This window comes from Rhincodon typus, chromosome 3 (genome assembly GCF_021869965.1).
Source record: "Rhincodon typus isolate 14 chromosome 3, sRhiTyp1.1, whole genome shotgun sequence".
In the NCBI taxonomy this organism is placed as follows: domain Eukaryota; kingdom Metazoa; phylum Chordata; class Chondrichthyes; order Orectolobiformes; family Rhincodontidae; genus Rhincodon; species Rhincodon typus.
In genome coordinates, this window is record NC_063334.1 from 48,426,267 (window position 1) to 48,452,512 (window position 26,246).

General features: G+C 38.7%; 1 protein-coding gene across 1 annotated transcript in view; it reads right to left on the minus strand.

The window, feature by feature from the left end:
- The window catches only part of syk (spleen tyrosine kinase), a 161,677-nt gene that overhangs the window by 39,636 nt on the left and 95,795 nt on the right, over positions 1 to 26,246 (minus strand). The window contains exons 4-8 of the mRNA XM_048620525.1: positions 25,522 to 25,660; positions 20,226 to 20,307; positions 18,024 to 18,073; positions 11,656 to 11,724; positions 11,465 to 11,535 (exon numbers count right to left, since the gene is read on the minus strand). Coding sequence (XP_048476482.1) covers positions 11,465 to 11,535; positions 11,656 to 11,724; positions 18,024 to 18,073; positions 20,226 to 20,307; positions 25,522 to 25,660 — 411 coding nt within the window. The remainder of the gene's footprint in view (positions 1 to 11,464; positions 11,536 to 11,655; positions 11,725 to 18,023; positions 18,074 to 20,225; positions 20,308 to 25,521; positions 25,661 to 26,246) is intronic.

The window sequence follows — 26,246 nt, forward strand, 5'->3', positions numbered from 1 at the left end:
CTCCAGCATCGGCAGTTCCTATGATCTCAGTTGCAAATGTTTCAGCTTTATCTTTTACACAGATGTCCCATAACTGGACTCTCCTATCATCGGGAATGAGGTTACTTGTAGAGCCTGCTCCTCCAGTGACATGTTTAATTATCCGCATCATTTGTGACAGGACTGCAGAGGTTAGATCTAATCCATCTGTTGGGGAATCAAATAGACCTCTCTCAACACGTGGGCCAAAGGGCCCGTACTATACTGTACTGTTCCTATGTTCTATGTTCAATTGTTACTTATAGCATTTGGCACAAAAGTAGTCCTGTTTTGTAGTCTCACCAGGTTGACACGTCATTTTTAGCTTTGCTTGGTGTAGCTATTGGCATGCCCTCTTGCACTTTTTGTTGAACTAGGGTTGATCTGCTTCCTTGATTGTAATGGTAGTGTGAGAGGTTTGTTGGTCCTTAGGTTGCACATTGACTGATGATAATGGCCTTGAATTGCTAGATCTTATCGAAGTCTATCCAATTTAGCACAGTGATGGTGCCATACAACATGATGGATGATTTTCTTAATGTGAAGAGGGGAATCTGTCTCCACAAGTAATGCATGGTGGTCACTCTTACAGATGAATCCACGGTAGTAGATTTGTGCGGTTAGGGTCAAGTATGTTTTTCTCTGTTTCTGGTTTCCTTACCATCTGCTGCAGTCTCAGTCTAGTAGCAATGTCCATTATGACTCGAACAACTCAATCAGCAATGGTGCTGCTGAGCCATTCTTGGTGGCAGAAGCGAAGACTTACTCAGTATACATTCTGCACTCTTGACACCTGGCATGCTTCCTCTAAGTGGTGTTCAACATTAAGGAGTACAGATTCATCAGATGAGGCGAGAGGAGGAGTGTGCAGGACATGGCAACTAGTAGGCAGTTTCCTTGTCCATGTTGGACCTTATGCCGTGAGACTTCATACTTTAAAGGATCCAGAGTCAACGTTGAGGATTCTCAGGACAATGTCCTTCCTGATCGTATACCACAGGACCACTACCTCTGTGGAGTATGTCTTGCTGTTGGGATAGGACATACACAGGGATGTGATGATGTTGTCTGGGGCATTGTGTGTAACACATGATACTGTGAATATGATTAGGTTGCTGCTTGACTCGTCTGTGAGATAACTCTCCCAATTTTGGCACTAGCCCACAAATGTTAGTAGGTTGAGGGGTGAAAGGCCTGAGTTTGCCATTGTTGTTTCCAGTGCCTTTGTTGATGCTGAGTGGTCTGGTCAGTCTGCTTTCATTCATTGCTTGAGAACCATTCCTTGGTTGATACAACTGAATGGCTTGCTAGGCCATTTCAAGGAGCAGCTAAAAATTTCCAAGATAGTAAGAACTGCTGATGCTGGATTTCTGAAGAAGGGTCCCGACCCAAAACATCAGCTTTCCAGCTCCTCTGATGCTGCCTGGCCTGCTATGTTCCTCCAGCTCCACACTGTGTTATCTAAGAATATCAAAGGTTTTTTTTTACAATAATCAACAATGGTCAGTCATCCTAGCTCCAAGACATCTCTACAGGAGTTCCTCAAGTCCTACAGCTGCTTCGTCAATGACCTTCCTTCCATCACAAGGTCACAATGTTCAATGATGCTTGCATGATACACTGCACCATTCTCAACTCCTCAGATATTGAAGCAGTCCACACCCTATTGCAACAACGCCTGATAATATCCAGGTTTGTGCTGACAAGTGACATTTGGAGGGTGGCAGAGAGATTTCGCTGAGGAGCAATCTGGGGGGTCGGCTCAGTTACCACAACTGAATAGCAGAGTGAGGAAGAACCCGGTAATAAGGATCGGTGAGCCCCAAACATTACATTACTGTAATGCTTCCATCCTTCCTTCCCTCTCTAACCAAAAAAAAGGAGAGAGCAATTGAGAGAGGCTGTTAGGAAGCTTGATGTAGCCTAGTAGGTATTTAGTCTATTTGTAAAGAATGCATTGTAATTTAAGAAGACAGGCAGTGCTACTGATTGACATAAGTGCGGGCTTAGATGAATACTGGGCTGCAGTGAGTAAGGCGAGCAAGGTAAATGTAGAGTAAGATTGTTTTATCTTTTGTAGTGTAAAGGGGAGAGATTGCAGTTAGGGCAGCGGTGTGCTCCTCCTGCCAGATATGGGAGGTCTGGGAACAGTCTAGTATCCGTGATGACTATGTCTGCAGGAAGTGTGACCAGTTGCAGCTCTTCACAGATTGCGTCATTCGGTTGGAGCGGCAGTTGGGTACACTGAGGAGCACACAGGGGACATACAGTGTGACACATACCAGTGGTGTGACCATGACCCCATGACAGGTTCAGTCAGCTAGATAGGTGACAGTCAGAAGAGACAGGCAGGAGTCACCTGTGGCCATTACCCTCTCTAACAGGTATACCATTTTGGATACTGTTGGGGGAATAGCCTCTCAGAGGAGTACAACAGCAGCAGCCAGGCCTGTAGAGCAGGGTCATGCAAAATCCAAGTGAGTGACAGTGGTAGGAGACTTGCTAGTTAGGTGCATAGACAAGTGTTTCTGTGGCCACGTTCGAGACTCTAGGATGGTGCGTTACCTTTCTAGTGCCATGTTAAAGGATGTCTCTGAGCAGTTGCATGAAATTATTGAGGGGGAAGGTGAGCAGCCAGAAGGCGTTGTGTACCTTGGTACCAACGACATAGGTAGAAAGAGGTATGAGGTCCAGCAGAGTGTGTACAAGGAGTTAGGAAACAGGCTGAAAAGCAGGACCTTGAAGGAGTATTTCTGAGGTACTACCAGTGACACCTGCTCGTGAGGCAAAGAATAGAAAGATAGACAGATGAACATACGGTTAAGAAATTGATGCCGGGGGCAGGGTTTCAAGTTCTTGGATTATTGGGACCTCTTCTGAGACAGGGGTGACCTGTACAAGAGGGACAGGTTGCACCAAAACTGGAGGGGAACCATCATCCTCACAGGGAGGTCTGCTAGTGCTACTCAAGAAGGTTTAAAATGGAGTTGCAGGGGGCTGGGAACCAGAGCAGCAGGTCAGCAAATGGAGGGATTGAGGGGAAGATAGATGTTAGGACCAGTAAGTCAGAAAGGAAGGACAGGCAGAGACAGATAAATGAACACAATGGTACTAATGGGCTGAAGTGTGTTTATTTCAATGCAAGCAGTATTATAGGTAAGGCAGATGAGCTTAGAGCCTGAATCAGTACATGGTACTATGATGTTGTCGCCATTGCAGAGACTTGGCTGAGAGAAGGACAGGACTGGCTGCTCAATGTTCCAGGGTTTCGTTGTTTCAGATAAGATAGAGAGGAATGTGAAAGAGGTTGAGGAGTTGCATTACTAATCAGGGAGAATGTTACATCTGCACTCAGAGAGGACATACCGGACATCTCATCCCCTGAGGCAATATGGGTACAGCTCAAACATAAGATGGGTGCAATCACTCTGATAGGATTATACTATAGGCCACCCAACAGCCACCGAGTCATTGAGGAACCAATATGTAGGCAGTTTATGGAAAGATGCAATGACAGCAGGGTTGTTATAGTGTTACACTTTAACTTGATCAAAATTGACTGGGACTGCCTTAGAACAGGAGGCTTAGGACAGAATTTGTTAAGTGCATCCAAGAGGGTTTCTTCAAACAGTCTGTGGATAGTCCAACTAGAGGAGGGGCCATACTAAACTTGTATTGGCTAATGAGCCTGGTCAGGTGACTGACCTTTCAGTGGGAGAGCACTTTGGAATCAGTGATCGCAACTCCTTAAGTTTTAAGATAGCTATAAATAAGGATAGGTCAGGACCTTGTGGGATAGTACTAAATTGGGTGAGGGTAAATTATGTCAGTATTAGGCAGAAGCTAGGGAGTGTTAATTGGGAGGAGCTGTTATCGGGCAAGTCCACATTTGACGTGTAGGAGTTGTTTAAAGACCTGCTGATCAGAGTTCGGGACTGGCATGTCACAGTAAGGAGGAAGAATAAGGATGGCAAGGTAAGGGACCCTTGGATAACGAGGGAGGTTGTGAATTTAGTCAAAAGGAAGAAAGAAGCACATATATTGTTTCGGAAGCTAAAATCAGACGGGGCCCTGAGGAATATAAAGAAAGAAGGAAAAAAACTCAAGCAGTGAATTAGGAGAGGAAGAAGGAAGCATAAAATGACCTTGGTAAGTCGGGTTAAAGAGAATCCCAAGGCATTCTATACATATGTTAAAAATAAAGGCATAACTAGAGAGAAGGTAGGACCACTCAGGATAAAGGAGGGAACCTGTGCTGGAAGGCAGAGAATGTTGGTGAAATCCTAAATGAGTACTCTGTGTTGGTATTCACTGAGAAGGAGATGGAGGATATTGAGATTTTTGAGGCGTATGCTAATGTGCTAGGGCATTTTGAAATTAAAAAAAAGTGATGTTGGGCCTCTTGAACAGCATTAAGATGGATAAGGCCCCCAGGGCCTGATGGTATCTACGACAAGTTATTGAGAGAGGCAAGAGAGGAGATTGCTGGGCCCTTGCGTCCTCACTAGCCACTGCAGAGGTCCCAGAGGACTGGCAGGTAGCTAATGTTGTTCCTCTGTTCAAGAAGAGAAATAGGATAATCTAGGAAACTATAGACTGGTCAGTCTCACATCAGTGGTTGGGAAGCTATTGGAGAGAATTCTTAGGGATATGATTTACGCACATTTGGAAAAGCATGCCTAAATTAGGGACAGACAGTATGTGGAGGCTTTGAAGAAGGTGCAGAAGAGGTTTACCAGGATGCTGCCTGGATTAGAGGATATGAGCTATAAGGACAGGCTAGAAAAAACTTGGGCTGTTTTCTCTGGAGCAGTGAAGGCTGAGGGGAGACCTAATAGAAGTCTATAAAATTATGAGCTCCATAGATAGGGTTGATGGTCAGAATCTTTTTCCCAGAGTTGAAATGTCTAACACAAGGGGGCCATGCATTTAAGGTGAGGGGGGAAAGTTCAAAGAAGATGTGAAGGGCAAGGTTTTTACACAGAGAGTGGTAGGAATTTGGAATGTGCTGTGAGGCATGGCAGTGGAGGCAGATACGACAGAGGCATTTAAGGGACCTTTAGAAAAGCACATGAGTGCAAGGAATGGAAGGATTTGGGTCAAGGGCAGGCAGAAGGGATTAGTTTAATTTAGCATCATGTTCGACACAACATTGTGGGGAGAAAGGCTTGTTTCTGTGTTGTACAGTTCTACGTTCTAAGTAAAATTTGTGCCACACAAGTGCCAAGCAATGATCATCATTAACAAGATAGAATCTAACCACTACCCTTTGATATTCAATGGCATTATGATCACTGAATACCGCACTACCAACTGAGGGTTACGATTGACTAGAAACTGAATTGCACTAGCCATATAAATATTGTAGCTACATGAGGTCATTGGCTAGGAATTCTACAGTGAGTAACCCATCTCCTAGCTCCCCAAAAGCTGTCCACCATTTATAAGGGATAACAAGATGTAGAGTTGGATGAACACAGCAGGCCAAGCAGCATCAGAGAGGAGCAGGAAGGCTGATGTTTCGGGCCTAGACCCTTCTTCAGAAAATGCGAAGCCTCTTCTAAGGATGCCTCTTCCTACTCCTCTGATACTGCTTGGCCTGCTGTGTTCATCCAACTCTACACCTTGTTATCTCAGATTCTCCAGCATCTGCAGTTCCTACTATCTCTAAAACACCATTTATAAGGCACAAGTCAGGCGTGTTATGGAATACTCTCAAATTGCCTTGCTGAGTGCAGCTCCAACAACACTCCTGAACATTGACATCACCTATTGATTGGCACTACAACCACAAACATTCACTCCCTCTACTGCCTATGCTCAGTAGTAGCCTTTTTTCTATCTGCTAGATGCACCGCAGAAATTCACCAAGGCTACTTAAACTGCACCTTCCAAACCAATGACTGCTAGCATCTATAAGGACTAGGGCAGCAGTCACATGGTAACATCACCACTTGCAAGTTCTCCTCCAAGCCACTCACTATCCTGACTATTAAATATATTGCTGAATCAAAATCTAGGAACACCTACCCTAATAACATTGTTGGTCTACCTACACCATATGAACTGAAGTTCACCACCACTTTCTGAAGTGCAACCAGAGATGGGCAATTAATGCCAGCCCAGCCATCATGCCCACATTCTACAAATGAATTTTAAAAAAAGAATATGGTTCATTAGATCTCAGTATCTATGTACAGATTATAATAGCTGTAAGGAATATTAGCTATTACAAACTTGAGGCAGGTAAAACTCTTGTTCCTCCATCAGGAGACAGTACCAGAATCCATCTAGCTCAAATTGAACTGCCCTGTGCTTCGTTCAATAGCCGTGTTATAAAACAGAGCAGGCAGAACTTCATTTCAGCTCAGAAATTAACCCTCTTATATTCCTTATTCAACATTAGGTTCAAACATTTTCTGTTTAGTTTACACATTATACAACATTGTAAACACTATGTTATATTTACAACTGCCCCTTATCCACATCCCCAGGGCTCTGACTTCACAAGTACAAGTGGTGTGGAGGTCACACAATTCTTCCAGAACATCTTGATTTTTGGACTTGCAAGATTGACTAATCTGCCACCTAAGGATTGTTGACCATGATTCTGATTTTTATCTTGAGTGGTGTATGAACCATTACTATTCTGATGTTCCTCATTGCATTTGTCCCAATAAATGGTTAATGGACAACAGTTGCATAGTGAGAGAAGGTTCCTGTAGTTCTTCCATTCAATCCTTCCACTGCACAGATTATGTACAATTGTTGCTGAACTTCCAACCCTTGCATAACCATACCGTCCTGTTGAAGACTCAGTGCTCTTGGTCCTGGTGTGTTAATCATTATCCATGGTGAAATTTCCTGTAGTGAGTAGCCCAATGCTATAGAAAAAGCTGCTCCTTGCAAGAAGTATTTTTATAGTCTTTTGGACTCAACTGTGCAATCTCTGTCTTTGGTAGGATGACGAGTTGATCTTCAATTGTTTCCCTAGCAGTAATTCTGATAGCAACAAGCTATATTGGAATGGGGTGGATGTGTAATTTAACAAAACTGTATAAAGTTCTTTTTTTAATAAAAGGTAAAGAGCTTTGATCATCTGTATCACACTCAGCCTATCTCAGTGAGCTGGTTACACATTTAAATCCAGAAAATCTGAAACACTCATTAATGAACTATGGTCCATTGTCAGATATAGCTACACTGGAATCTCATGTGGAATGAACATTTCGTGTAAAACCCTGAAAAATGTGTCCATGGGGTTTTGTTTTCTTTCAATCAACAATGAAAAGAAGTTAAGAACAATAAGGCAAGACCATCAAACAAAATGGATTTCCACTTATTCCCATAATTTGGTGGAATGGTAAGCAATGGCTCTCTGCATTCAAGCCTACAAATAACACACGCTTTACAGTCAGCTATGAGATTGCCAATCTTTTTTGAGATGTCTGGCCACCATGCTGATACCTGAGCCCTAGCTTTACATTCGATATTGCCCAAATGTTCCTGGTGTAATTTGTTTGGGATGTGATCTCTGAGTGAAGCTGAGATGATCAGTGCGTCATCAAGTACCAACAAGTTATGAAATGATTCATGTTCGCCAGTGAATTCTAAATCAGATGTTGTATGATTGTCAACAGTCACTCAGAAAAAGGTAGCTGTTGTTTTTTGCAGCTTCCCCTACACCTATTTGGTTTTGTAGGCAAACCTCAAAAGATGGAAACAAAACCTTTATGTTCTTGAAGGCATTTGTATCAGTTCTTTATCAAATAACAGGGAGACCAAACATTTATGGTGCACATCTATTGGGACTTTCTGGACCTCTGTGCATGTCAGAATATTTTTAATCTTTTGGAAGGCAACTTCCTGATGTGAATGATGACACTGTCATCATCTTTTCAGTAGTTGGTTCAAGATTTCAGTCGTTGTCAAAGGGTGAGGCAAAGATTTTGCCAATTGCCCATTGGTGCACTGGTAGCAATTTTCTAAGAATCCTTAACTTCTGGAAAAGTATCAGAGGATTTGGAAGCTGCCAATGTGACACATTTATTCCAAGAGAGAAGGAGACAAAAGCAGGCAACTATAAATTACTTAACATAATATCTATCATTGGGAAAAAGCTGGAGTCTATTATGTTCAGTTCTTACGTTTCAGTGAGAAACCATCTTGTTAAAACCAAAGACACAAAATATGATTTCCCAAGACAGGTTTCAGTCTGGGATCTGATTTGATCAGTAATAGCATCAAATGGGATCATAACTATGCCTAAAAATCTTTACAAGTCCTGAACTAATTTTGTAAACACTTTAGCAGCCTTCATGTTCTGTGGACCCAGCATTACACCATTTGTGTCAATAATTGTGTAAAGGTGTAGGTGCCACATTAAAGGAAAGATGAAAATGCATTGGATAGAGTGCAGAAGTGATTTACCAGAATGGCTCCAAGTATGAGAAATTTCAGGTATGGGCAAGATTGAAGAATTTGGGTCTGTTCTTCCTGGATAGAAGGCTGAGAGAAAATCTGATTGAGGTTTTTAAAATCATGAGCAGCCTGGACTCAGTCGATAGGGTGAAGCTATTTCTGATTGTAAAAGAAACAAGAACAAGAGGGCATAGATTTAAAGTGATGTACAAATGAAGCAAGGTGATGTGAGAAAAAATGTTTTCACAAACCAGGTTATGTTATGGAATACACTGTCTGGAAATGTGGTTTCAATTGAGGCATTTAAGAAGACACTGGATGTTTCATTTTTGGATAGTAATGGTGTGCAGGGATATGGGGAAACTGCAGGAGGTTGGCATTAGATTATAGAGACGGACTAGATAATAGTGCCATTGCAGGCCCAATGGGATGAGTGGTCTTCTTCTGCACCTTAATAATTTTGTATTTCTGCAATGAGTCCCAAGAAGCAGCTTTATGCCATCTTCACCATGGCATGTGTCCCTAGAATTAAAAGGATTCTTTGGAGAATTCACACTTCTGATGTGAGTAAGTTCTGTGATCATCTCTCCATGTATCATTATGCCTTTAAACCTTATATTATAAATGGAAAGATTCCTGGGCCTGGACAACCTCAAATCTGTTGAAACAATATCTCCTAAATAGAATGATATAAGTAGCCAGCAGTCTTGTTTGGTCATCTAATGGACCTGCCAGAATTCACTATTGACAAATTTGATAAAAGTTCTATTTTTAGACAATTTAGTTAAAGTCTCCTCGATAGTACACATGGTTTGTACTTCCTAGTTATGGCTTTGTTCAAGTATGATAAGTAAACACAAACTCTGTTGACCTTTTGCGTTTAGATACAGAAACCATGCCCAAGCACCACCTGATTGGTTCAGTCATCCTGGAAGTTATGCCTATTTGTTTATTTCCTGAAGTTGCTTCAGAATTTGAGGGATGTGGAATTTTCCTTCGGTGTAGAAATATGACATTTAGTGTCATTCCATAATGTGATGCTGTATTCAGTATTGAGTTTGCCTAATCTTGTGAACAATTAAGGGTTATCTCTCTCAAAGAAATGCTTATTCCTTTGCTGATGTGGTTTGAGATTTTGACAAAGATTGAGGGCACAACACACTTTCTTGCTCAAAAGTGAAGTTTGCTATTCTGAATGACATATTCCTTGTCTACTGGTTGACATTGTTTATGTTGTAGTGTTGCTAGCAGCATCACTGACTTTGGGAGTTCTACATGCACCGACAACCTCACAGCTGTAGGCCGTGACTTCTATTTCTGTAGTCATGGTACAGTTAGATAGGATAGTGACATTTGCTCCTGTATCAAGAATAAATTGAATAAGTTGTTCATTGACATAAACAATTTCAGTCATAACCAGTTATGATGGATTTCTCCAAGGAATTCCTTAAGTAACCCCTCAAATGGAGGTGTATATTCAAATGCTGATATGCCTTCTAATGGAGATAGGTGACACACCATGTAGAGTTCTTTATGTATGTATCCACTGGTACTTCCACTATTTCTTTCCACAGAGGTTGTATACTTCTGTTATGACTACAGACTGCCTTTGCCTTGAAAGATTCTTTCTTCTGCAGTATTTACGTTGATTCTTCATATCTAATGTTTAGCTTTTCGTGATGCTTATGTTTCATAAGGTAGAAACATAAGGTATGTTTATACCCTATGAAGCAAATGGACTCTGTTGTTCTTCTGTGATAAAGTTGTTTTTCCCATCTCAGTATCTGTCATTTTTCCTGGACTCTTCTTTCAAGAATATTTGGACAGCTTTTTCCAAAGTTACATCCTCCTTGGACTCTAAAATATCTGATAATGACTGATCAAATATTCTGACAACAGTACTGTCTCTTATGAATTCAAATTGCAAAGCTCCATATTCTCAGGTTTCAATGAATCTATAGGGATTATTAATAAATTGCATACAGATTCTCCTGGAAGGTTAATGCTTCTATTATATCGTGGCCATGCAAGAATTATATTTGCTCTTCAGGTCAAGTCAAAAGCTTTTACGATATCAAAAGTGTTTGCATCTTCTGTTTGCTCTCAATTTATAGACTCATCGGTTATTGGATCTACTCCATATATAAGCATATTAACTGTTTCTGATTTGATACTCATTTTTGAAGAAATTCACTATCTTAAGAATTGTTTTCTGCATGAAGTTTGATGTTTTGTTCTGTTGAGGCCATCTCTGATATTGAATCTGGTGGGAAGTATTTTTCTTTAATGTAATGACTAAACTTATTACAGTGAAAATATTTTAGTCTCCATAATTAACATTTTATTTCAGTCTAATGTGCCATAATCTTGCCCAGTTTTAAACTTTATAGTTCAAAATGATTGAAAATCATAAATAAAGATAAAGCACTGAACATAGCAGCCGACCATCATCTAATCTGAAAAATTGACTATATTAGCTTCTGTGGAGACCGAAACCACAGTCTTTTCAACATTTTCTATTTTCAGTGTTGATGTTATGATTTGACTCCTCAATGTCCGAGCCTTGAAATGGACACTTTTACATGCATGAGTTCGGATCACATTGAAAGTTTATATGCTGCGTAACTGAATAATAACAGGAGGAACATAGCAATGCTCTAGTTGTAATGTTTCTTATCCTGATAAATTGTCTCTTGCAATACAAAGAAAACTGCATTAAAGAGCATTTTAGCAAATTATTGACAACTGACTACATTGCATTTTATACCTTTCTAGATCTATAACAAAATTTAGACCTTTATTGCAGGAACAGTGTAATAAAATAGAAACCTGAATGGGATTTGTTGCTCCACAATATTGCTTGTGACTATCGTAACCTGGAATTTACCATTTCTATACATGCCAGCTACCAGTAATTAAATTCTCAGGCACTTGAACATTTCTAAAATGTACGAGACCAAGGTAAGTCAGTGTAAGAGCAAATAATCAAGGCCAAATGATTAGGCTTTATTAATTCATAGCTTACGGGAATGCGTTTGCATGCTTTAATTTCTGCATATTCTTCATGGTTAGTTGTGAGTACAGACAGAGAGAAACCTTGAAGGATTTATTAGTAATAAAACCAAACATTAGTTGAGATCATGCAAAAAATGTGTTAGGGTTCAATAGCCTAGCAAATCTTTTGAAAATTGTGAAATAGTTAAATGAGTCGAGCACCTTTTTGGAACCAGACTTTGGAAATGATGAGGATTTGATCCTTGAGAATATTCCACCTTTGCCCTCTTGCTGGAACCACAATTTCAAAGAGGAAAGTTTAATTTTTATTCAAAGTATTATAGTTAAGATTTCCTTTTTTCTTAAATATGTAATAGATTCTTCAAAGAAAGACTTTAACATAATTTCCATTGGACTTCAGGTCAATATTGCAGCTTTTGACCATTCCAAAAAAATGATCTACCATAATTCTCTAAATAGAAGCAAAACTGATAGTAAAATGTCAATAATGCCAAAAATTAGAGCTATACCACAGTAAAATATCATACAGGAGAGAAATCCAAACTGGCTAGTGATGCCAGGAAATTTCAGGAGTGGACATCACTTTGGCCCTCTACTATTTTTGGATTGGAAACACTGATAAACATGGTTGACAGCAGTCTCTTCCCTTAATAAGGATGTAATAAGTAGGCAATATAGAACTTGTGAGCAAATGAAGTGGCATCTATAGATAACATGTGGTCAACCAATGCATCAATGTAGTATTCCATGATGTCCCTGGAATAGCAAAATCATTATGCTGTTTATGGACACAACTACTTTCATTTAAAAACAAAGGTGTGCTCATTTTATTTCTTTCACTTCCTGTTTTTATTTCTCAACAACACAGCAATTTGACTACATATTGAGGAAAATAATTAAGAAATGCTAAAGGTAACTAAGTATCCTGGTCCACAGTTGTTGCAACCTCAATTATACGATCATACAATTGTTACTTCCATTAAGTTTCACTTACAATTAAAGGGAAATTGTCTAATCTGGAGGAGGTTTAGGACAGAATTAGTTTTTGAGATGGTCCAAACCTGTTACATTAGATATCTCAACATATTTGCATTGCAGAAAGCACATCTGCTACAGAATGGTTGCTTCCAACAGGCCTCACATTTTATGTTCCAATCATTATTGTCTAAAAATAGAGGCATTAGTAGCAAACATCATTACATCACTATATTAACAACTGTTCAATTGCTTATTTATACTTAGAGATCTGTTCAACATACACGTAAGTCTTTATATCTGCAACTTCCAGGAGAAAATAATGTTTTTAGATATACTATAGAAAATATTCAAGTTAATAATTATCCCTCTATAGGTGCTTCTGCTCATTAATATTTACTTGTGTTATCAACTGTACCCATCTTGGACTAGGTTTAGGAATTCAAACTAAAGTGACTACCATGTTGAACAGCATATGACTTCATTTACAGTTCCACAGCTTTGGTTTTAAAGGAACAGGAGTACTCTTATACAAGAACAATGTCTAAGTGTAAAGAACAGACAACAAATTTTCAATAGCTGTAACAAAACAGCAATCCTCCATTTTTCCATATTTCTAACAGAACACTGAAAATAAAATCAAAATAGGAATTATAAAATCATCTTACAGAAAGAAAAGGAAAATGATTCTTTTCCACAAAAATTAAGAGTAAAATAAATGACATGCAATGAATAGTCAGAAAAGTGCTGATTGGAAACAGAGGGGAAGAAATCGTTGAAATTGTCACCCAAGTACATGCCTGCAAAATCATAAAGTCCTCAGTGTTGCACAATGCCAAAAACTTACATTTATATAGTGCACTTAACATAATAATACTTGCACTTTTGATAAAGGAGGACCAGTGGATGAGGTGCATTTGGATTTTCAGAATTCAGAAGTCCCATACAAGAAATTAGTAAATAAAGTTAAAACACACAAAATTGAAGGGAGTATATTAGTGTGGATGGAGAATTGGTTAACAGACAGAAAGCAAAGACTAGGAATAAGTGCAACATTCTAAGGGTAGCAAGATGTTATTAGTGCTGTAGGCACTACGGCAAAGATCAGTCCTAGGTCCACAGCCATTCACAATCAATATTAAATGATTTGAATCTGGGGATCAATTGTAATATTTCCAAATTTGCTAATAATATCAAAGTGGGTAGGAAGGCGCATTGCAAGGAAGATACAGCAACACTTTGAAAAGACGTGACAGCTTCATTGAATGGATTAGAACATCTCAGGTGGAACATAATGTGAATAATTGTAAAGTTATTCACTTTGGTAGAAAAAACAGACAAACTGAATATTTCTTAAATGGTGAGAGTTTTGGAAGCAGTTGTGTCCAGAGAGGATTGCAAATGGCGTAGGGTGTCATTGAGTGCACAGATGTCATTTAAGGGTGATACATAGCAATTCTGTAAATGTACCACAAACAAACATGATTCCACTTCCTCAATGTTCAGTTGGTCTGTGAACATATGCTGTGACTCCTGCTGGATAATGCCTGCTATCCTAACAGATGTCATGATTGTTTCATTGTGCACAATGCTAACTGGATTTGAGCTATCATGGAAAACCAATATTTTTCTGTAGGTTACCCCGTCAAAATCCCCAAATAAGATCATTAAATTTGAATCATAATTGAGAGAGATTGCTGAGAAGTGAATGATCATAGTTGGGTCCACTGAATAGTTTCTGAGGCTAGAATTGCAGTTGGTAGATATATCATTTGAATATTCACTGACCTTGACCGCTCTGTGAAGTTGTGGCATTGAATTTAGATTAACACTGGCATTAACCTCCACAGCTTTCTGCTTTCACTGCCCAATCAAATTTGAATGATTAGTGCTGGCTACACACAGACATCATTCAAATGGGGAGGCAACACAAAGTTGGTGTGCTGCCTGCATTGCAATTGCCGTAAAAATAATGGTGTGACTAACAGTGATAACCACCATGTATTGTATAAATTATACACTAACTTTCTATGCCTGTGTGTATTTGCAGAAATCAGGAAGCTGCAATCGCAGGTATGATATATTTGCAAAAGTTTGTTGAAAAAGGTGTCTTGATGTCTGACTTACCATTCAAATATATGGAAGGGTTGACATTTCGGGTTGGGATTCTTCATCAGAACCTGATAATGAACCTTCTTTTTTATATTTTTTCACTCATTGATTCATAATTTTACACCTTCTCCCCCCACCCCCCACAACCGTTTTGGCCTTATATATGTTAACAATATTTTCTGGTTCAAACTCTGTCCTACTCCTTCATGATTCCTAAATCTGAATTGTTCAGGAGTTACCAAAGGGCAGTGGGAATTTGGAGCTCACTGCTTGTGAGAGTGATTGAGGGAGAAACCCTCATAACATTTTAGAAGTAATTTGATGTGCACTTGTAATACCAAGGCATACAAAGCTATGGGCCAAGTGTTGGAAAATCGAATTAGAATAGTAGATGGTTGCTTTAGACTGGTGCAGATGCAATGGGGCAAAGGGTCTTTTTCTGTGCTGTAGATTACTATGGTTCTAACTATGGCATACAAAGTTTTTTATGCTGTTCACACAGGCCCTAGGCTCTCTGTAGATTTCTTCATGCTCTTTTGATGCTTGAGTGTCAGGACTTTTCATATAAAATTCTATGAAAGGCATTGAATTAAGTGCAACTAATAAACAATTGATATGTGGTGATAAGACAGGACTCTGAATGTATGAGGAGCGTTTGATCGTCACTTCCACCTGTCTGGTCAAGGTTAGATTCCTCTACCCAAGTGGACAAGGGCAAGTAGATATTTCCCTTCTATTAGGTTTCTTCCCACCTGCTGCAAATCCCATCTAGCCATTTCAGGTCTGTGACCATTCACTCAGTAGTATTGCTTCTGAGCTATTCTTAGAGATAGGCATTGAATCCCTGCACCTACTGGTACCTTACGTACAAGTACATTATGTGCCCTTGCTACCTATATCCCACAAATGAATAAAAAAGAAATTTTCAATGTGTAATCTGAGATGTGCTGGCTTGTTTGTTGATTTTTCTTTGATCAAAGTGATTACTCATTTATGAGCTATCGTAAACATTGTGTTCTTGCACAGCAATTAAAATAAAGAAAGCAAATAGACAAAAAGCTGGATAGGGAAACTCATCCATGAACCAACTGCTATCCCACAGCCATTTAACTAGGGAGGCAGAGTAACTGTTTGGAGGTGAAACTTCCACCCCTCTCTTGGTAGGAAGTCCTGCCTTAAAGAAAATCTGGCCAATCTGATAGCCAGCATTTTTACAGTTCCAGCTGCATCATTAGGAGTCATATGATGGCAGGTAGTCCATTATGCTGAGGAGCCAGGATTAACAATTAAATCCAGACTCTCACTAGTATCGAGTTGGCAGTTCTTGATGAGGGAATTGAGGGCGTTATTAGGTTGGCTACAAGAAGCCCAGAGATGGTTAAAGTAGATGGATTACCTTGGGGAAGGTGCTTTAAATCAACCCAAGCATCTGTCAAGGAAGGTCACCCTAAAGCTAAAGCTCAAAGGCTCTCTGACTGGCAGCAATGGGATTGACTGACCACCTGAAGGTCTAAATGGGCCCACAGTTAGGCGGGCCACTCCAACAGCTCAATCTGAGCCCATGCAAATGCAAGGCAGTGTGAATGATACCTTCTGGACTTTAAGTGCCTCCCACTTTTAAATCCACCAGCAGAAACCATATAATCCAGCCCAATGTTTCTGTTGAATGGTTTGCTGCATTAAATGCACAGACTCTCAAAATATTCCCTGTAAATTTGTGATTCATGTTTAGATAACACTTACATTTACTTTTGTGTTTAATGCTATTATTTAAGCCCTCCAGTTAGCCTTTGCCAGTGATCGTCTGGGGTAGAAATTTGATATGTGTGTACCAGTTTTTTTGGTTAAGACATGCTCCAGCCATGAAGCACACAGTACAAGCCCATGTGTACATATCTGGCACAGCCAGGGATTCTGGCACTAGCATAAGATCTGCTTGAAAAATCAGAATGGACAGGAACACATCAATATCTTGTCAATCATAGAATCACTACAGTGTGGAAACAGGCCCTTCTGCCCAAGAAGTCCACATTGACTCTCAGAACATCCCACCCAGACCCATCCCCCTAAAACCCACATCCCTCAACACTATGGGCAACTTTCCATGGCCAATCCATGCACCTAGCCTGCATATTTTTGGATTGTGGGAAGAAACCGGAGCACCTGGGGGAAACCCACGCAGACACGGGGAGAATGTGCAAACTCCACACAGACGGTGTCCCAAAGGTGGAATCAAACCCAGGTCCCTGGCATGGTGAAGTAGCAGTGCTAACCACTGAGCCACTGTGCTGCCCCACTTTGTCCAATCATAAAATTTGTGTTCCATTGTTGCACTGTGCTTGTGCATAGATTGAAGGGTGGTGGCCTGGTGGTATTATGGCTAAATTATTAATCCAGAGACCCAGGTAATGTTCATGGCAGATCTGAATTCAATTAGAAAAATCTGGACTTAAGAGTCTAATGATGACCATTAAACAGCTGCTGATTGTTAGTAAACCAGATGGGTTTTTCCTATTCTCTTTAAGGCAGGAAATCAACCATCCTTACCTGGTCTGGCCCACGTGTCTCCAGACCAACAGCAATGTGGCTGACTTTTAATTGCCCCCTGGGCAATAAATGCTGGCTTAGCCAGTGATGCCAGCATCCCATGAATTAATTAAAAAGAAAGCAGTGTTTTGGAAATCAACACCCATGTGTGTTATGGTAATATTTTGTCTTGTGTAACAAGTCAACAAAGACCAAAAGTTTACTGTATAATCTAAATTAAAACTGTCCAGCCTATCAAGATTCATGCAACCAAGTTAATTCAATGAAGCATTCTCCTGCATCACATGTTGTTCTTGTTGTAACAAAATACTTTTACTTAGAAGACTCATTAGCCTTAAGCTTCAATAGCGTGATTTGCAGGAGGTGACTGCACTGAAGGATTTGTTATGTGCAAATAGGGTAAGAAGTCCCAAACTGAAACATATTCTATGAAACCAGGAGGTAATTTGGCTTAAGGTTTAGGAAAAATAAAGTGTTATGGAATTATAGACATTTGATAGCCCAGCACTTTCACAATTCGATTCATCCTTGCAGCTTGCCACACAGCAAATTTCTCATTTAATTTGCATATTTATGGGAAGAGCCCAAAAAATTTGGATGTTCCCTTAAGAGAAGGTGAAAAGAATTTCAAGGACATGGGACCCTCAGTACACCAATGAAGCCAGGAAAAGCAGAATGTAAATAATACATGCAAGAGATTTGAATAACTTATTATATAATGTTAAACTAAAATTTCAAATTTTACACAAATACGTACCACGATTAGTCCTATATATTATTTTCCTTGGAATTTTATTTCGAGTTATTCTAATGAGTAAGACAACATCAAGGTTTACCATAGATCAATTTGGCTAAGTCAATGAACATTTAAGTTGCTTTAAAGAATCTGTATACTGCTCAGTTCTTTATCACATTGTTATTAAAAATATTCTTACCTGAGGATGGTGACTTGGAATTGGTGGTGCTTGCGTTAACCCAAAAGAATCTAGAAGAAAAAAACCACAGTAAGAATACCTGTGAGATAGAAATTGCAAGCCATATATTTAAGCCATTCTTTAGGTGGAATTTTAATACTCCTTAAATGAAGGTTGTGGGAAAACAACTTTTTCAGATAGAGTGCAGTATTGCTTTAATTGAAATGATGGACATGATTTTTTAAATAGGTTACATTTAAACAGTATCTCCTTGCATGAGCAGTTGTAGGTATGTTAGTTTCAGCAAATATGATGCAAATGTGTAAATGACAAGCTTAAAATTTACTGCATGAGTTCCAATGTCACAAGAATTAATAGTTTTGCCAATTTGATAGAATGACAAAATTTGCAAGGAAGGAGGGTAGTTGAAACACACCCTCAGTATACCAGGATTGAGATTTAAAAATAAAACACGATGTTAGGCCATCATCTATTATGCATCTCTCATTACCCTTGAGAAAGTGTTGTCAGCTGCCATTTGAACAACTGCATTCATGTGAAGTATGAACACTTGCACTGCTATTAAGTAGGGAGTTCTATGAGTTTGACTCTGTTATCATGAAGAAATGATAATAGAGGTTGAAGCTAGGATGGTGAGTAGCATGGAGGAGAGCTTGCAGACAGTGATGTTCCCAAGTGTCTGCAAACACAACAGCAGAAAAACTTCCTAGTACTCAGTAATCAGCTTCTTTCCCTGTATCAAAGTAAAAGGCAACTACAGGAGACAGTTTCCAGTGTTGACTCCCGTCTTATACTGTTCTCAGTCTCTGAAAACTGCTCCTCTCCCGTGCTGTTTTCAGGCTTTTGGATGGGTCCCCTCTCTATGTAATGCTGACTGCTCTAACCGGGTTCATATCTTTATCGCTTCTCTTGATAATAATAACTGCCTTATACAGTTCCTCAACTCACTCAATATTTCCTGTTCATCTACATTATTACCCTAAACCTTCTGATATGATGTTCACTCTTAACTAAATGTTCTTTGAAATACATTTAGTCCAGTGGGCCCACCTCTTTTCCCTAGCAATAGATCCAGTAATTCTTCCATACTGCTCTTTCTCTGGCATTATCCCAATCAATATTTGGGTAATTATAGTCCTGTAATATGAAAACTTCACACTTTTGCACATTATTGTGATATCCCCACAGATTTATTCCTCTATTACAATTTGGAGGCTTTTGTTACACTCCTAGTAGTATAATAATACCTTTGTTGCCTCTCAATTCTAAGTAAATGATTCTGTCCTTGTCCCCTTGATGAGATCTTCCCTAAACAGTACTGTCACCCCATTTCTTTCTTCCTCCTCTATCTTTTTTAACTCTTTGTATCTGTGAACATTAAGTATCGAATACTCATTGTTTATTATCCAAATTTCTCTCATTACCACTACATCATAATCCTACACAGCTACTTGTACTTATAACTCACCAAACTCATTAACCACGTTTTGCCTGTTTATGAAAATTTAAATCTTTGAAGTCCTTTTCAATCTGCTCCTATTTCATATGCTAATACTTTCTTATCCAGTACTGTTCACAATCACTTTATGCACCTTATTCACTTCTTCTACTACTCTGTTCACTAGTATTCTCCAATATTTATTTTATTCACCTTATTTCCCCTTTTGCTATCCACACCCCTTACCAGTTTAGTCTAAACTCTCTCCGATTACTCGAGTGGACCTCCCAATAAGAATAGTGGTCCTAGTCCTGATTGGGTACAAGCCATCATTTGTAAATAGGTAATCCCTGACCCATAACTGGTACCAATGCTGAATGGATCCGAAGCCCTCATGTCCTCCTATTGCAACTTTCACTTGTATACAGCATTGAAAGTAACTCAGAGAATATTAAATTAATGGCCCTACATTTAATTTCCTTCTTAATTCTTGAAAATCTGACCCTAGAGCATGACTACCTGTCCTCTTTATGTCATTGGTACCAGCATGTCCTGGTGGCTTACTCCCTTTATCCTGCATAATGTTCTTCACCATCTCCATGACATTGTTTATCCTCGTACCCATGTAAAATGTTGAAATAAGAACTCTTATGGATCATTACTTGCTTTATTTTTGTCCAGCAAGCATCTATTATGTTAGCTCCCTTGCTTTCTTCTGGCCAGTCTATCTCAATGATGTATGTCATACACAAACAGTTACATACCAACTGGGTGATCAGGATTTGGACATGGTTCAGTGAGAACTTGAAGAAGACCGTCAGATTTGTAGCAGTAATGGTCAACCATCTAGGAAGAATATTTTCCATAAAATTAAAAATACATAAAACAGCAACAATGCTTTAGACTGGTACATTGGTCAGATTTTACATCAGCATCTCTGTTCTGCAATTTTAACACACAAGCATTTACTTTGACTAGACTGTTATCTGTTACAAATAATGCATGATCATTTCAGATTTTAATTTTCCCATGCACTGTATTATTCTACAAGTCAGTTAAAACTGTGCAAAGAAATTTTAACCAAATAAGTTATACCTGTGACTACTTGAAAGAAATGAAATTGTCTTTTTTCCTAAAATGATATATTTTTCTCTTGCCATCCAATTTTTTTCTGTTTTCCTTTCATTTGTCTTTTTGAAAAAAATATTCTTTTAAAGATCGTGAAACTTTATTTGCAGTAGATGTGACTGTACTTAAGACACTGTGATATTTTGCACTGATTTTGCAATTTTGGACAAATTGTACTGAAAAACCAACACAACAACAACAAATGGAAACTCTTCACTGGTGTGTTTAGTTTTTAACATCCAAATATTTGATCTGTGGTAATACAAAACTGGCCATGTGTTGACTTTTAGTATTTCTTTTTATTCAATCTGTTCATACATATAATGATACATCTTTGGGGCAAGTAGCATTTGAAGCCAAACCTTCTGGCACAGAGGTAGGTACAAGAACTTTAGTGTCAACTTTTATAGTTGCTCATATTTGTGTTTTCCACAAAGCCAAGTACATAAGGACAAGTTTGCAATTATAATCAGCAGGAATTCACTTCTCTGGCTTTCCTGATTGCTGCCATTCAGAAAAGCACAATTGACTGAAGAAAAAAATGATATAAAATTTTAGAAAATGAATTGGGATGGTTCCATAAATAAATTGATTGCAAGTTTCAGGTAGTTAAGAAGATTACAATGGGGGTGTACGTGTGCAATAGAACACAATGTCAAATTGATCTTGGGCAGATTAGATATTATGCTGATGGAAAAAGCAGAGATAAAGGAATGGGGCCAGTCTGATCAAATCAGGAAGCTTGCTTGTATGTTGATGTTGATTTCAGTCAGAAGAGGGATCAGATTTTGGGTCAGGAGAGAAGAGAACAAAGACTGAGCAGATAATTAATTTCTTGACAACAGGCAAATAAAAAGTGAAAAAAAAATTAAAAAAACCTATAAGCTAAAAGTAAAGTGTATTTTGTTTTAAAAATGAAATGTCTTTTACTCCCTGGTAATGATAGATGGTGTTGTTTTGCCAGCATTGACAAAACAAAACAATTTTAATATTACATTCTTACAATATTTAAATGTATAAAAATACCTTTTTTACATATGTATATCAATAAGGAAAGAAAAGAGAAGAACCATCCCTGCTTACCATTTGTGCCATTTGAGAATTCAATAAAGCATTGAACAATAGATCAAGTCAGAGAATACATGGAATTTTCTGATAATTGTTTACTATGGAGACTTATTGTATCACTGAAAACTGGTTTAGGTTTCAGTTCCATCATTCATTTCTAAACTAACAGCACAAGAAACATTGGAGCAGCTGTTCATCTCATCACAGGTTGTGGAATCTTATTGTGTGTGTTAAATGGCTGTCAGATTTGCATAGTAAATAATAACTTTGAGATGATTCTGAGGGACATTGCAAGACCTGAAATGTACTCAGTTTTTTCTCATGCTAGTAATTCTGGTTTAAGCAGATTTCATTCAGTTACAGAGGTTGCTGATATTCCAACATCTTTGTCGTAACTTGACGAAATTTGAGCTCAGAACTTACAGGTTTTCCCATCAGCCACTGTACCAATTCCCTGGAATGTTAGTTTTTATGTCCTGATTTTCTGATGAAGTTACAGTGCTGTTTGGAAGAACTTATGAATGCCATTGTGGTTACATTTTGTGCTGTGCCACATCTTCCAAAATCATTTCAAATCATTTTTCAACAATCAAATACTTGAAGTTATTGGCAGGTATAATATTACAGGAAGAGGAGTTAGACAGGCATTCATCATATAAAAATGAAGTGGAAGTTATTTGTCAATGACAAAGAAGTTGTGCATATTTCTGTTTGCAGTCAGTCATTTGTATCTCTTCTAATCCAGATACAGTACACAGAGCATTTTGTTGTTTTTTGCTATATTAGTGACACAGCATTTGTGCTTTAGGATCATCTCACCTTTAAACTTCTGTCTGTTCTCTAAAAGAGCAATGACATTTCACACGACCTGATCTGAATTGTACATCTCAAACATTTGAGATATGGGTACTGTTAAAGTTTATTTTTATCACTTTATCATTTCCATTTAGAGTGTGTTGAGAGTGTGCCAGCCAAAAGATTCAAGGAACTGCATTCAATCAAGTGTCAAACCCACTGAGAATTACATCTGTTTAATTGCTGAGAAGTCAACTTCTTTTTCAATTATTAGTTTGTTCAGAAGTAATTCTGAAAATATGCAATGTTGAGTTGTATGCCCTGCAGGATGAAGGGAGATTTAGGCCTAAATTTGCAAGAAGAGAAATTAAAACTAAACTCTATAGATATATGAATGCGGGATTGAAAGGATTTTGTCCAGTTGTCAAATACTGTATTCGTTTTTTGTTTTGATCCACAACAACAAACCTTGTGCTTTCTGAGTAAATTGGAAATTTAATGCTAAATTAAGGGCAGTTTACCATTGTTTACCCATGGTGACTAGAAACTAATCTTGGATTATCCAAAACAAACTCACAATTAAACCACTAACAAATTGGGTAGACTTATTCTATTATCTTGAGCTAGACTGACTCACCAATGAAAACAATTAATCCCACTCAAATTATTTCTCAATTCCTATTTCCTTTTTGCATGTCTGCATGTGGAATATGCTAAATTTGATATCACTGTGTGTCTATGAAGGATAGCAACAGGTAGCTACATTTTAAAAATAAATAATTCTTTCAAATAATTTTGCTCTTAAAATTGTTAAATATGTACTCTCTACTCCATTATCCCTGATTGCGAACTCCTCCACACTCATCCTGTCCTCATCAGCAGCAACTCCTCGGGTCTCCCAATGATAAACTTCTCTGTCCACTTAATCGTCAGAATCATCTGTGGGGTTCTCATTCATGGCTTCATACCACAGACCTTACTGAATCCTTTGGTTGTTTCGACCTCAGCCTATTCCTCTCCCAGTAAATTTTGAGAGCAAAGTGTTAAAAGGCTTAAATTCATGCAGTGGAACCAACAGATTGGAATCCAATGTCTTGTCCCATGCAAATGCATATGGTTTTGTTTTTGAGACCAAAGAGTAACAGCAACTTTAAAAATAAAAGATAAATTACAAAGCTTGTAATGAAGTTGTGTTTGATTTTTAAAAGTGTGAAGATTACAAAAAGAAAAGACAGAGAATTGAGAAGCTTTACATTTTGAGGCATGAGGGAGGAATGTGTTAAGGGTTGCGGCTATATGATCATTCTTGATTTCAACATTCAATTTCTCCCTTGGTGAGTTCCAGATACAATTTATGCTACTAGAGAAGGCATCATCAATGGATAGACAGTGGGTGCTGTCTCATAGGAATGGTAAAGAGCTGAAGGACAGATTTGTAGATTTGTTATCAGATTTCTGACATAGATCAGATTTTTTGCTCCATCAACCCAGGAAGAGTTTGTCATGTAAGAGCATCAGAAAAGTTCATTTTAATTTAAGCATAATGGTTTACCTGGTCTGGTACTGAGCCGGATAGATCAGGAAGTGTTTGATGTTATGCCTGCCAAATGAGGAAGAACCAGCAGAAGGGTAAGGGGATTCATGAATTTGGCTTCAGTGTCCCTAAAGTCGAGGAGGTTAATTTTAACTACAATCCCGACTTAGTTTAAAGACATGATCGTGTTCAGCTTGGAAACTCCCCTTGGTCAATTAATCATATCCAAATGCAAATGCTAAGAGGAAAGGCTCTTTACTGTTGGTACCTGTGGAACTGTCCAAACATAAATGCACTGTTTTCAAGATGAGAAGACTGAAAGTTAGAAGATGTAAAGAAAAATAAAAATTAAGAAAATAGTAATGTGTCAGTGAAAGTTAAGCTATGTTTTCAGTTTAAATTTTTAATTAGTTTAAATTACTATCAAGAACTTTAACCAAGAAACACTTTCCAACGTTGTATTCAATCTACCACTTCTTTGCCCCGTCTCTTAGCCTGTCCAAGTCCTTCTGCAGCCTGCTTACTTTCTCAATACCATTTGTCCCACAACCTACCTTTGTGTCATTTGCAAACTTAGCAACAATGCCCTCAGTTCTTTCCTCTAGATTATTGATGTACAACATGAATAGTTGTAGTCCCAACACTAACCCCTAAGAAACTCTACTAGTCACCAGCCACCATCCTGAAAAAGATCCCTTTATTCAACTTTCTACCTTCTACCAGTCAGTCAATTTTCTATGCTTGTCCCTTATCTTATTTTATAGCTTCCTGTACTGCACCCTGTGAAAGGCCTGGAAATCTAAATAGATCATGCCCACTAGCTCTCTTTTGTCTAATTGGTCATTACCCCCTCAAATAATTCAATATTTGTCAGCATGACCAGCCCCTGACAATGCTGTGCAGACCAACCCTATTTTACCGTGCACTTCCAAGTACTCTGCAATCTCATTCTTTATAATGGATTCTAAAATCTTACTACTGTCCGAGGTCAGGCTAACCAGCCTATAATTTTCTGTCTTCTGCCTTCTTCCCTTATTAAACAGGGGTCTTAAGTTAGCCATTTTTTCAGTCCACTGGGACCCTCCCTGACTCCAGTGATTCTTGAAAGATCACCACAAATCTCCTTGGCTATCTCCTTCAGAACCCTGGGGTATACTCCATCTGGTTGGTGTGATTTATCCTCCGTCAGACCTTTCAGCTTCTTCAGCACATTCTCCTTAGGCATTAGACTCACCTCTGTCCCCTGACTCTTTTGAATTTCTGGAATGCTAATGGTGTCTTCCATCATGAAGCCTGATGCAAAGTAACTGCTCAGTTCCTCCATCATTTCTTTGTTTTCTATTACTACTTCTCCAGCCTCATTTTCCAAAGGTCCTTCATATTGTTAGCTACCTTACCCTTTATTTCATCTTCTACACATAGCATTTTTGGAACAGTGATGTTCATTTTGCACTGAACAAATTTTGGATAAAAGAATATCATTGCAAACTGTATTCAGTTGATGAATAAAACCACTGAACATTGGGTTACTCTACCTGCCAGAGGGTGTCAAATTTTTTCCCATCAGGAATGGACAGTTTCCCTGTTTTGTCCCTGTCAATACGGTAATGATATATTTTACCCTCGTGAATCAAGCAAAGAGCATACGATCCCTTGTCGTCACGATCTCTTATTCTGGAAAGAAGAAGACATTACAGTGATTATTCAGGTAAAGTTGCTATATCAACATATTAGTGCCTTCATTTAGGTCATTTCAATTAACAACTTCAGTTACATCAGTTCTCTATTCAACTCTAGGAGACTAAGCAGCAGACTGTCTGTCAAAACCCTTTGTTGGATTACTATTTTGAGACTTGTCGTCAAAGTATGTTAAGTCTGATGCAACTGAGCTTGAAATAACTGGCCATTTAATGTTGCTTTGTAATTGACTTCATTTGAAATAGTGTAAGTGAACTGTAATTTTCATTAATTTGTTGCCAATTTTTTTTTCATTCTTTATGGATCAGAGTATTGCTGGCAAGGCCAGGATTAGTTCCCCACCCCTACTGTTGTGGTGGTGAATTGCATCTTGAGCCACTGCAGTGCACATAATGTAGGTGCACCCACAGTGCTGTGAGAAATGGAGACCCAGGTTTTTTCACTCAGTCAGAGTGAAGGAACAATAATATATTTCCAAGTCAGGATGAGGCGAATGGCTTGCAGGGGAATTTGTAGGTGGTAGTGTTCCCATGAAACTACCACCCTTGTCCTTTTAGGTGGG